Source organism: Prionailurus viverrinus, chromosome A1 (genome assembly GCF_022837055.1).
Source record: "Prionailurus viverrinus isolate Anna chromosome A1, UM_Priviv_1.0, whole genome shotgun sequence".
NCBI classification, from domain to species: Eukaryota; Metazoa; Chordata; class Mammalia; order Carnivora; family Felidae; genus Prionailurus; species Prionailurus viverrinus.
Genome location: NC_062561.1, coordinates 5,909,277 through 5,923,384, shown reverse-complemented (window position 1 = coordinate 5,923,384; position 14,108 = coordinate 5,909,277). Strand labels below are relative to the sequence as shown.

General features: G+C 37.7%; 1 protein-coding gene across 7 annotated transcripts in view; it reads left to right on the top strand.

Annotated features, from left to right (window-relative positions):
* Window positions 1–14,108, top strand: part of LOC125175992 (phospholipid-transporting ATPase IB-like) — a 212,694-nt gene that overhangs the window by 103,898 nt on the left and 94,688 nt on the right. For all 7 annotated transcript variants that reach the window (XM_047876704.1, XM_047876721.1, XM_047876739.1 and 4 more), the window contains 2 exons: window positions 3,375–3,547; window positions 12,359–12,542. In XM_047876704.1, coding sequence (XP_047732660.1) covers window positions 3,375–3,547; window positions 12,359–12,542 — 357 coding nt within the window. The remainder of the gene's footprint in view (window positions 1–3,374; window positions 3,548–12,358; window positions 12,543–14,108) is intronic.

Sequence of the window (14,108 nt, the reverse complement as noted above, 5' to 3'; positions counted from 1 at the left end):
AAGAGTATAATAAATATAGAATAAAATGTTATGTTTTGTTAACTCTTCTACTGTTAAATATTAGATGAAGGCTGAGTTATACTTTTTATTTCTCCAAATTATACACAGCAAAGGCAGCTGAGACATGTGTTCAAATTTGTGTTTACAAAGTCTGTGACTTTGTGGGTCTTGGTTGCATAATTAGAATTTTCCAGAAGCTAGTCTTGTGAGTGAAAGCTCTGTTTCACTTCCATATTGTGATTTCCATGGTGATCTTGGTACTTTGTTTCTTTAAGATTTTCTCTTATGTTTTAAGTTCTTGTAAACTTTAGAGTTATGTCATTTTCAAAACTCATTATTCCTGAATGGATAAAGAAGATGTGGTTTACACATACAATGGAATACTACTTGGCCATAAGAAAGAATGAAATCTGGCCATTTGCAGCAACGTGGATGGAACTGGAGGGTATTATGCCAAGTGAAATAAGTCAGTGAAATAAGTCAGTCAAAGAAAGACAGATACCATATGTTTTCACTCATATGTGGATCTTGAGAAACTTAACAAAAGACCATGGGGGAGGGGAAGGGGAAAAAAAAGTTACAAACAGAGAGGGAGGGAGGCCAACCACAAGAGACTCTTGAATACAGAGAACAAACTGAGGGTTGATGGGGGGTGGGGGAGAGGGGAAAGTGGGTGATGGGCATTGAGGAGGGCACCTGTTGGGATGAGCACTGGGTGTTGTATGGAAACCAATTTGTAATAAATTACATTACAAAAAAAATTTACCATGTTAGTAGAGATTTAAAAGCAATCTCAATGCTTCATATTCACACATTTATTGAAAATAATGCTGCAAAAGAAAAATGGAGCCAAAAATTGGGAAGGAGTGTCATTTTCCATTTAGCAAGCCAGCTCACCATTCATTTCAAGACATCAAAAAATAAAATGTTTAATATTATAAAAAAACAGAACTCATTATTCCTAAATAATCATTACTGATACACTTGCTTTACATAATGAAGCAGATAATGCCATTTTCCCGTATAATGTGCTGCAGGTTGTGCTGTGCAGAATTTTACATAATTAACATTGGCAAATTGCTCAGGCAGTCATGTTCTAGAGTGAACCATGTTGGAGGAATTATCTTCACTCCTGTTAACATTGGCAGCAGGAGGACTGGTGAAGAAAAACAAATAATTTAGGAGTGGAAGAAAAAAAATAAGATGTTAAGACTGTTAAGCTTTAGCTCCAAGCATTTACGTGTTCCAAGTAACTGTAAAATTGAAAGCAGTATATTAATCAGAAAAGCACCAAGTTTTGTGCTCAGTGATGAAATGAAGTATGAGAAGAGTTATTAACGTAGAGGAAAACTTCAATTTTGCCGGATTATTTTGGGGTCAACAAAATAACTGCAGTCATTTGAGATCACTGATGGGATATGTAGTCCGCTATGTGGAAAAGTAGAAGTGGAAATGTTGAATATGATACACGTACAGTACGTATTATAGCTCTTACACAGTATGAAATCAAATTTTACGTGTCTGAATTTCATGTGTTTTTAGACCCGCAGGTTTCTATAAAGGCCTTGGTAAGTCAAGGATTATTAAATTACCTTTTATTTCAGGAAACACAGTAATTTCATTTGAGTAATGAGTAATGAAGGCCTTCTGAGGAAAATAGGAAGGAGGATTGTTTCATTAAAGCTTTTGGAGCTTGATACCTGTTATGTTTAAAAATTTTTCCCCAGGTGCCACATCTTGTTAAAAGTTCATTCATCAACATGTTTAAGAAAAGTACAGATCATTAAAAAAAACCTGATTTCTACAGATGACTGAATATAACTGAAAAGTGTAGTTAAGCAAAATAGTTAAAAAATAATCTTTTAAATATGATTTAGTATTTTATGGCACTCATTTCACATAGTCAAAGAAATAAAAGAGTTGGCAACAGTCAAGAAATGTTTTGGCACACTTACCAGTTCACTAATCTTGCAACAGAAAGTGCTGATACTATTTTTATTTCACTTGTATTTGATGAAGGAAATTTCTTTAGCATTAATCTGCATGACTTACAGTTTTATTATGTATTTTCCTTAAAATACTCCACCATCTGAGTTTTCTACTCTGCTACTGGCATGGGGAGTCATTTCTCTAAAATTTTGAGCTTTCAACAGTTTATGTGAATTATGAAGGAAAGGAAGGATGATCTGAGGAAAATAAGCTAAGGGAGGTGACTCCCACATATCTTAAATTGAACGAGTCTCTAAAACTTCTGTACTTCCCCCTTAGAAACCGGAGACTCAGTTTTGTAGAGTTCACTCCCATTATTTTGTTCCCACCCTTGACATTTTTCTCAAAAATTCTCTGAACTTTCTGGTATGCTAGCACCCATTTGTATTTTCCAGCTGATATGAATTCACTCTTCTATACCTTTTAAAAAGCAGCTTTATTGAGATATGATCCACATCACACACAAAAATTGTTTAATGTGTACAATCCAGTCTGTTTTAATATTTCCACACATACATGCAACCGTCACCACAGTCAACTTTTAGAACACTTGGATCACCTCTAAAAGAATCTCCCTACTCTTTAGTTACCATTTCTCTCATCTTCCTTCTCCCACCCTAAACAACCACTGATCTACTTTGATAGACCAGGGTCCCTATATGCTTCAAACTCTATGGGTTTGCTTATTCTTGACTTTCGTGTGAATCGAGTCATAATAACATAGTCTTTTGTGACTGGCTTCTTTCAGTTACTGTATTTTTAAGGTTCGTCCATGTTGTAGAATGCATTAATACTTCATAACTTTTTGATGGCTAAAGAATACTCCATTGTATGGATATTCATACAGTATTTTGTTTATCCATTCATCAGGTTGTTTTCACTTCTAGACAATTGTGAATGGTGCTGCTATAAACATTCACGTACAAGTTTTGTGTAGACGCAGGTTTTCACTTGTCTTGGGTGTAGAAGCCTACGAGTGGTGTTGCTGGGTCATCTGGTGAACTCACGCTTACCCATCTGTAGTATTGTCAGCCTATTTTCCAAAGTGGCTACATCATTTTACATTCCAGCCAGCAGTGTTTCAGAGTTTTGGGTTTCTCTAAATCCTGATCAACATTTACTGTCTGGCTTTTTGATTCTAGTTACGCTAATAGGTATAAAGTAGTATCTCACTGTGGTTTCTATTGGCATTTCACTGGTGATCTATGATGTCACTCTTCATGTTACTTACTTTTTCATTTCAGTGAGATATTTGAAGGGAAGAATGAGGTAAAAAGTATGCCTCCATCTACCATATTGATTCAGAAAGTCTTTTATTTGTATTTATATATTTATATATAAAATGAGAAAAATAAGTGGCTCCCCCCCGCCCCACTCTGTTTTAGGCAACACAACAAGCAGTTAATCAGAACTGTCAAGATCTTGGAGTCCTGTTAGGTGAAGAAAATGACCTTGCCCTCATCATTGATGGTGAAACACTGAAGTATGCCTTCCATCCTGAAGTTAAGAGGAGCTTTGTCAACTTGGCCCTCTCATGTAGAGCAGTACTATGTTGTAGGTAAGGATATATCCACTGTTCTTTTCCCTTCCCTGCTATATTTAACATAAACATGTAAAGAAAATGTAAACATGGAAATAGGAGTTTTTGTAGAGGAAAAGTTCCTTATTGATAAAATATATGTTCAAATTGGAGAGAGATATCTGAGTGTAATTCTAATTGTCAAACTTAAGATGTACTAGAAAACAGATTATAATTTTTCAATGATAAATTATTGGTGTATTGACCAGATAAAAGGTGTCTTCAGTAAGAAAAAAGGTCCTCTATTTAATAAAAAAATTATTTCTATTGAAAAAAATTTTAATGCTTATTTGAGAGAGAGAGAGAGAGCATGAGCAGGGGAAGGACAGAGAAGGAGACACAGAATCCGAAGCAGGCTCCAGGCTCTGAGCTGTCAGCACAGAGCCTGACATGGGGCTCAAACTCACAAACCGGGAGATCATGACATGAACCAAACAAAGGCAGATGCTTAATTGACTGAGCCACCCAGGCGCCCCTATTTTTTTAATGTTTATTTATTTATTTTTGAGAGAGAGAGACAGAGTATGAGTGGGGGAGGCAGAGAGGGAGGGAGACACAGAATCCGAAGCAGGCTCCAGGCTCCCAGCTGTCGGCACAGAGCCCGACATGGGGCTTGAACTCACCAACCTTAAGATCATGACCTGAGCTGGTGTCGAACGTTTAACCTGTTAAGCCTCCCAGGTGCCCCAAAGGTCCTCTATTTATAGTGAGGGGCATATCTGAAAAAATTCTGACACCTAGAGAGAAATGAAGTTATCGGTATTACTGGAAGTCTAAACATCAATTTAAAAAGGGAAATCATGTACAACAAAGATGGATGGAGCTAAGAAAATAAACTAAGTACAGAGGAATTGTTCCTTTCTCCTGAATAAAAATATTAACTGGGCCAATTATGAAGACATTTTGATGCCTTGGACTTCTCAGTATTGATTTAGACCGTTTTCTCAGTCGTCAGGTTCCCTATATGCTTCAAATGTCTCCCCCCGGTTTCCTTCTTTGTTCACATTCATTCAGCATCAGCTACAAGAATTCGGCAGGTTCTGTTCTTTATTGCACTCACTTGTCACGACTGTAGTTTAGCCTTCAGGATTCTTTGTGACATAGTCCTCCATTAGTTAGAACCGAAATGACAGAAAGCGAAGTCAAATTCGCCTTTGGGCTAAAAGGGAATTTATTAGCTCACATAGTTGAAAATTCTGTTGGCAAAGCCAACTTCAAGGGAAGCAAGCAAATTTATCAGCAGTTCGCCAGAATTATTTTTCTTTTCACTATTTAGACTTTATGGAACCATTTTCATTTTGCATTCTAACAATATTTTAAGGAGTGTTCGCGGTCTCTCCACCTGAACCTCCTACTCATGCTGGAGGAAGCAATGAAAGGACATCATTGAAGGGGAGAGAAAACATGGGCTAATTTTGCCACAAAGGATGGACATTCCAGCAGTTGGCTTGCAGTGACCTAGTGGTGGTTGGTCCTAAATCTGGTCCTTACTCGTGGTTTGTTGTAGGGTTCCAATGTTGTCTCCCTTTTGATCCGTCTGGTGCAGGCTTTATCCCCAGGCTAGATCCCCTTTTGGCAGCAAGTTAGGGGTTGAGAGACCTCGCATCTTCATAGGACTGCATCCAGGGGAAGTTTCACATCTGCTTTCTCCCATAAATCTCAGCAAATGGGACATCGTGCTTGGCTCTGAAAGATGCTTGCTGCCGGCAGCCTGAGATGAAAACAAAGGGATCGTATACGTGCTGGTAACAGTGGGAAGAGCTGTTCTACCCCTAGGTCCAAAGGGATTGGGGGAGGGGAGGAGTCACTGTGCCTGGACAGAAAGAGTCCTTCAGAGCCGGTTGCCTCTAGAGGAGCAGTGAGCAGCAGGAGACAGACACAGCCACCTGGAGCGGATGTGGCAGGGAGGAGCAGGGGAACGTCCAACTTGACCTCACTCTCCTCCCTGTCCAGCTCCTGCAGGGGTCACTTGTCAGCCCACTGCGACACCAACTCTCAATTATCCAGGTTTAGTTTTTCCCCTTAGCCCCGTCATCCCTTTAAGGGTCCCCATTGGAGGAACAGTAAACATAAATGAACACAAAACTGAAGTCTGTTGACTGAGGTACATCCTGAATGATGGAAACAATTTGGTATGGACCTGGCTGAAACTGTACTTTGCAGAGGGGAGTGGTGGTGGAGAAGGAGAGGAGAGTCTGTCTCTCACTTTCTTCATGGCTTCAAACTTTTATGACTGAGTTTTTCTGTATATTCTACTAAAGTTTCATGAAGAATTTCTAGTCTGTACTCATGAAAGACATCTGTCTGTGGTTTTATCTCAAGTTTTTGAGTGGCTTTGTTATCAGATCATTCTAACCTGATAAACTGATTTGGGAGGTGTTTCTTTGTCCTGTTTTCTATACTTTCTGTAGTGTTTGGTATGATTTCTTCCTAAAATGTTTGACAGACTTCACTGTCGATGATGCCACCTGGACCTGGACTTTGTAGGAAGGCTCTGATGAGTAATTCAATTTAGGAAGCAAATATTTTCTACTACTTCTTCCAGTTTGTGATTTGTGTCTTTCAAGGGACTTGGCCATTTGTTCTAGCTGTCAAACTTGTTGGCATGAAGTTTTTCACAATATTCCTTTATTTATTTGTTACTTTTGTGTGACGTGTGGTGGTGTTCCTTCCCTTCCTCATATGGATAATTTACTCTTTTTTTCCTTGATCAGTCTAGTTAGGGCTTTACCAGTTTTGCTGATATTTTCAAAAGGCCAACTCCATGGTCTGTCCAGTTTTTTATTTATATTCTGATATATATTTATAATGTATATGTAATGTTATGTATATATAACATTAATATGATGTAATATATGTGTATTATAATATATAATGATATCATATTCTGATAGACAATATAATATATACTCATCTGGATTATTTTCTACTTTTACCTTACTTTGGATTGAACTCATTTTTTCTCATTCCCTTAAGGTAAAAACTTTTATCACTGATTTAAAATTTTTTTATTTTCTACTATAAGCATTTCAAAATATAAATCTTTAAGCACTGATGTAATTACATTTCACAAATTCTGATATGTTGTGTTTTCATTATTCAGTTCAAAGTACGGTATTTTCTAATTTCTCTTGATTTCCTTTTTGACTCATGGGCTATTTAAAAGTATCGAATTCTCACACATTTGGGTATATTCCCTGTTATTGATTTCTAACTTAAAGCTATTATCAAAGAAAATACTTGGTTGATTTTTTTTCTTTGGTACTTTGTCACTCTCTTGTCTTCTGGCTCCCTTGTTTCTGGTGAGAAATTCACGCTGTTGTTACCCTGTATGTGATGTGTCATTTTCCTACTTTCTAGATTTTCTCTTTGTTACTGGGTTTCATTCATTTAGCTATGTTGGCTCTAAATATGGTTCTTACTGTATTTATTCTACTTCGGATTCAATGGATCCCTAAATTAATGTTTTGTTTTGTTGTTACCAGATTGGAAAGTTTTCAACCATTGTTTTCTCAGGGTTTTTTTTTGTTTTTTGTTTTTGTTTTTGCTACTTTTGTTTGCTTTGCTTTGGGACTCCAATCACATGTATGACTGAATGCTTGATGTTGATTACAGACAGACCCGTGGCACTGCCACTGCATTTTCAATTTCAACTCCTTTCTTTTTGGATTGCGTATTTTCTATTGATGTAACTTCAGATTCACTAATTTCTTCCACTCAGATCTGATCTTAAGTTATGAAGTGTATTGTTCACTTCATCCCAGAGTTTCTAATTTTTTTTTAATAGTTTCCATTCTTCTGTTGGGATATCCTGTTTGTTGACTCATAATTATCATAATTTTCTTTCTTTGAACATATTTTAATTCTGTGAGCGTATTTATAATGCTGCTTTGAAGTCTTTACTAACTCTTATATCAGGTCTATTCTCAGGCTGCTTTGTTCACTGTGAATGAAAACAAATACCCTTAAGTTTCTTGGCACATCTAGTGATTTTGTTTTTTTTAGAGTAAAAGTGGCTATTGTGGAAAAATACAGTGTAGTTTATCTGGATTCTAATTTATTCTTCTGCATTTTGTTGGCCCAGTGTTTTAGTAATTTGCCTGGACTCAGACTGTCAAGTATGTTTCCCTATTCATTTGCAGTTACTGGTATCTTTCCTCAGCCTTTTTTTTTTTTTTTTTTTTCCTTAAGCCTGCCTTCCCAGGAGTTTCTCCTGTGCCTGCAGAGTTTAGTCATCATGCAATTATTTGGCCAAGTTTGTGCCTAGACAAGTCATAGTCTGATGCCCCTACCCTTGATGCTAGGGCCATATGCTGGTTGGAGGAATGCTTTCAGAGGCACAACATGAAAGCCTCTCTGGGCTCTTTCCTGCATATCCTTACTTTAGTGGTCAGTTCGGAATACGGGCAAGTTGATGACCTCAGCCCTCCCGTGATTCTTTTGTTGCACAATCTCCCTGTTACATTTCTAGCTGGTTTCCTGCCCTCCCTGAACTGAGAGAGCCACCCCAATTGGTTAAGATGTGGGTGTTCATTATCTGCTCCAAACCACGTCCGCCGTGTCTTGGGTAGTAAATCTGCAGATTTTGCCTCACTCCCAGGTCAGGGGAACAGGAACACCTCTAAGTACAAAGGTCACGAACTTGCTGCACTTCTCTGATTTTCATGAATAAACATGTCTCGAGTTCTTTTCCACCTTTGGGCATTTTCTGATGGGCTGAAATGTTTGTTCTTAATCACGTTTTCCAGTTTTATACTTGTTTACTTTCTGAAGGAAACTAATATCCTTATATGCCATTAACAGGTATAGAAAGTTTTCTTAAAGTTTTGACCAATAATTTGCTTACTGAATGTCATTTAGAAATAACAAAGCTTAGATACTTGGAGGGTGTCATATGGTATTTGTTACAATTGCTTACTCAGTGGCACTCAGGTAAACATAATTAGGAGAGAAAAATCTAATCTAGAAAATTCGGTTTATCGGGGCGCCTGCGTGGCTCAGTCAGTTGGGTGTCCAGCTCTTGATTTCAGTTCAGGTTATGGTCTCATGGTTCATGGGATCAAGCCTTGCATCGGGCTCTGCGCTGACTGGAAAAGAAACTTAAAAGAAAGTTCTTATCACCATATGCCATAATTTATGTTTTACTTACTTGGTTTATTGTCTGTCTCCTCTCCACTGGAACGTAAACTTCATGAAGGCAGGAATGCTTATGTATTTTATTCTCTGCACTATTTTCTGTATCAAGAACTGTGCCTGGCTCCTATGTAGGGACATCAGTATTTGCTGAATAAATAATAATTAATGCATATCAGATTACCTGTAAGTAGCTTACGCAGAGAATTCCAAGCACAAATATAGCAAGAAAACTTGTTTTTATATACAAGAAAGTATCTATGCCATATAATATGTTGAACCTATTTTACAAATTTTGAATGGAAACCATTTTATTTTTTATTTCTAACACTGATTGTATTGATAAAGAAGTCAGTAGTGTGTGCCATGGAAAAACCATGACATTATTCCAGTCAATTGGTTTAGTTATCTTTGTAATTCCATGAAAACAGATGATAAAAATACTACAATTTTTAAATCAAGTCAAATGTGACTAGAGTGTTTGTTTTATAGGTTGGAATCTATTATGTGCTCTTTCTACATTGTTGAATTCATTCGGTTCCATGTTATAGATTAAAACTCACAGTGAGCGTTGACACGTGAAATACTATGTTTTGGAAGGTTTTTATACTTTCATCTTTCATTCAGATGAAAAGAACAGAAATCAGCTGTTTAATGTCTGTTTTGAATTTCTCAAACTGTGTTTTAGGGCTGTGTTTTCTTATTACTTTTGTGTCCTGAAACAGCATATTGACTTTTTTTCCTATCCTGAGTTGACTTTTCACCCTTCAGTTTTTGTGAATAGATGGCTGTGGGCTATCTATGTTTTTTCAGCCAATAAAATGACAAGATAAACTCTGCCAGACATGAATGTAAAGATCATCAATTGGGTATAACCCTAAAATTTCAAGATTAGGGTAATTTGGCTTAATACACCCAGAAACATGACCTAAAGTGTTTTATTAATTTAAGCTCATTTAACAGATAGGTATTAAAAGACTATTATTATTTTAGGATTTATTTTCATGTATGGGAGGGAGATCCAAAATCAGAATAGTGATAATCCAGTTCTATTCTTTTCTCTCTCTCTCTCTTTTTTTTTTTTTGTAGTTTTAATTTAAATTCTAGTTAGTTAACATATAGTCTAATACTGGTTTGGGGAGTAGAATTTAGTGATTCATCACTTACATATAACACCCAGTGCTCATCCCAACAAGTGCCCTCCTAATGCCCATCACCCATTTAGCCCATCCCCCACCCACCTCCCTTCTAGCAACCTTCAGTTTGTTCTCTACAGTTAAGAGTCTCTTATGGTTTGCTTCCCTCTGTTTTTTCTCCCTTTCCTTATGTTCATCTGTTTTGTTTCTTAAATTCCACATATGAGTGAAATAATATGTTGTCTTTCTCTGACTTATTTTGCTTAGTGTAATATACTCTAGCTGTGTCCACATTATTGCAAATGGTGAGATTTTTTCTTTTTGATGGCTGAGTAATATTCCATAGCACGTATATGTGTGTGTATGTATGTTTGTGTGTGTGTGTGTGTGTGTGTGTGTGTGTGTGTGTGTGTGTATATATATATATATATATATATATATATATATATATATATAAAATGTGCCACCTCTATGGACATTTGGGCTCTTTTCATAATTTGGCTGTTGTTGATAATGCTGCTATAAATCATGGTGCACGTGCCCCTTCAACTCAATATTTTTGTATCCTTTCGGTAAATACCTAATAGTGCAATTGCTAGGTTGTAGGGTAGTTCTATGTGTAACTTTCTAAGGAACCTCCATACTGTCTTCCAGAGTAGCTGTACCAGTTTGCATTCCCACCAACAGTGTATGAGTGTCCCCCTTTCTCTACATCTTGCCAACAACTGATCAGAGTTGATGTGGAGCTTTGGCAAAAGGCCCTGAACCACCTCACAAAAGGACTGAAGGATTCAAGGATGTTTAGCAAGGGGAGGAGAAGGCTTAAGTTGGGCCCCTGTAGTTCTCTTTTCGTATTTGGAGAGCTTCACTGGCTCAAACGATAGAATTAAGATTTGACAGTATGAAGAGTCAAATTTGGTATTAATATGAGGTACGTTTTCTTTTTTTTCTTCACAAATATCATAGTTTAAATATAAAAGTACTTGCCAGACAAAATGGTGAAGTTATTATCATTGTAGTTATTGCAGTAAAAAAAAACACAAAAAAAACCCCCAAAAAAAACCAGTGTCTCTAGATGGAAACTAAACTTACAAATGGTTTCCGGAACATCCTCTACTTCAGCAACTTTTCACACTGTGTCTACAGTGTATTAATGTTAACTCACATTTTCCTCATTATGAAACCAAAGGTTTTCCGTCTGTGCTTCTGTCTTAAAATTTGGAGTGTGTTCTAGTCAAGGGAACTTTATCTCCTCAGTTTTTAATAATCTCACCTGAAATTTGAAAGGTTGAGATTTAAATTAGTTTTTAGGAGCTGTTTTGTGGGAAGGGGATGAACACTCACTTACTAGAAAATAAAACCTTTGTGTGTCCCTGAACATTTTGGATAGAGGTATGTAGCCAATTGATTTAGTGAATGAATACATAAGTGATAAATAAGAGAGAAAAAAATTTGCTTCTCTTTCCTTGGAATGTCTGTTAAGTATTTTGTATAGACAGGGTCTGCTAGTCTGAAATATTTGAGGAATACGAAATTTGCTTTCGTAGCTTGTCTGGGTTAAAAGAAAGGATCAACAGTATCCTCATCTGCACTGGACACATCCACGGGAAAGAAGCAAACATTTGTTATTTTCAGTCACTTACCTTTGGATTGTTATTGTCGCCACAGACTCCTGACTGAGATCTTCATGTTTCTCTGTCTCCTTGTAAAGTTCACTTGAGGGTAGTTTGATTTTCCTAGGCTACTCCACATATTTATCCTTTGGGGGCAATGCCTTTATACAGGTTTAGAAACAGATCTTCACTTCTTGCTCTCATGTAGTGAGATGATGTAAATTAAGATAGCAGGCCAGTGTTAGAAACAGGGAGCGGTGGGGAGAATGGCAAATTGAAGAGTTTGTCTCCATGTAAACTAGACAACTGATACTGTGTATTTCTTTGGGGATGTTAAAGAAGTTACTGTGTGCTTTCTTTGCTTTACTTCTTATTTTGGGTGGGCGGGGGAGGGAATTTTTGAGTGTAGCTGAATGTAACTAATGATACATTAGTTTCAGGTGTACAACACGACTGGAAATCTCTCTGTTAGGCTGTGCTCACCACAAGCGAGCTACCATCTGTCATCACACAACATTACTACAATATCACTGGCTCTGTTCCCTATGCTGTGCCTTTTATTCTCGTGACTTCTGTTCCATCCGAAAGTGTGTACCTTCCACCCCCTTTCACCCATATTGCCCATCCCTTCACCCCACACCCTCCACCAGCCATCAGGTTGTTCTGTGTTTATAGGTCTGATTCTGCTTTTTGTTTGTTTATTCATTTATTTTAGATTGGTGGGTGGAACGTTTTTATATCTGTTAAAAGCTTGATCAATGTATTGGAAAATTTATCCGTAGCTGTCATTTAAAGGTGGTTAGGTGTAGATTACCGTTGACTCCATGTTAAAGGCTTTTACGACAAGGTGAAGTAAAATGAACCAACATAAAACACCAGAAAGTGGTGATTGCTGTCTTCTTTTTCAGGTTATCTCCCCTCCAGAAGGCAGAAATAGTCGACGTGGTTAAGAAGCACGTAGGGGCCATCACTCTTGCCATCGGGGATGGTGCCAATGACGTTGGGATGATCCAGATGGCCCACGTGGGTGTGGGAATCAGTGGGAACGAGGGTATGCAGGCCACCAACAACTCAGATTTTGCCATTGCACAGGTCAGTGGTGTGGGCACGTCGAGTGCATGAGGTCTACCCTACTCTTTAAGCTGCTCTTCATACGCAACTACCAGAACATTTGGGGTTAAGTTTTGTCCTTATACAGTTTGCAGCAAAAAGGTTTTTCTTGAGCAGTTATGGATTTGGTCCGACTGATACCACTGAGGGTCTGTAGCTCTGCTAATATAATCTCTAAATCCCCAGTCTCTTCAATCTGTAATGTGTGCTTTGTGGCATCTCTTGATGAATATTTCTTGAAGACTTATAATCTCCCAATTTCTGCTTTTTAAAAGTAGGCACCGCCCCTTGGCAGATCTGAAAAAAAGACTGTATATTTTAGTGTAGCTTCACAGCAAAATTGAGCAGAAGATATAGAGTTCCCATATATCCCCTGCCCCTACCCCCACCAGCCTTCCCCCCGCCATCAACGTCCTCTGCCAGAATGGTACATTTGTTATAACTCATGAACCTACATTGACACATCATCGTGCAAAGTCCACAGTTTACATTAGGGTTCACTCTTGGTGTCGTACATTCTGTAGGTTTGGAGAAATGGATAAGGACAAGTATCTATCATCACAGTACCATACAGAGTAATTTCACTTCCTTAAGAGTCCTCTGCACTCTGCCTATTCATCGTTCCCTCTACACTAACTTACTTTGGCAACCACTGATCTATTTACTATCTCCATAGTTTTGCCTTTTCCAGAATGTCCTATTCATACAGCATGTAGCCTTCTCCAACTGGCTTCTTTCACTTAGTAATATGCATTTAAGTACCCTTCATGTCTTTTATGACTTGATAGCTCATTTCTATTTAGCGATGAATAATATTCTACTTTCTGGATGTACAATACTTTGTTTATCCATTCAGCTACTGAAAAACATCTTGGTTATTTCCAACTTTGGGCAGTCATTAATAAAGCTGCTACAAATATCCATGTGCAGGTTTCTGTATGTGGACATAAATTTTCAACTCCTTTGGATTTATACCAAGGAGTGCAACTGCTAGATCATATAGAAAAAGTATAAAAGTACGTTTAGTTTTGTACGAAACTGCCAAACTGCCTTCCACAGTATCGGTACCATTTACTGGAATGCATTTAAGAAGAGTGATGTACAGCCTGTGATGTACAGCCCCTGCGTATTTGTAATATCCAAGCTGTTTAATAAGAACACTTCCTGCTTCTACATATTAATATTTTGACTTTTGAAGAATATTTTAATCAATGTAAGATCAGCTTTTAATGGATACAATATTTTCACCACAGTTGAGCAACTAACAAGAAGACTTTTCATTCACTCTTGGTGAATTCGGGAGCCACATGTAATTCTTGAACAGCTCCCTAGGAATAATCTCATACTTTGAGTAGAACATCCCTGCTGGGGCTATTCTTGTGGTGGCTGTCTTTGAGAGGCTAGATGATTTGGTACCCTGCCCACAGGTAAGCAGGTGCCCGAAACTGGGGTGGTAACAAAACGGATTCCTAGGATTCTACAGCATAGATGAAGAGTGTATTACCCCAGTGTTTGAATCAGATCCATTCTGATTAAGTGTTCTAGTTT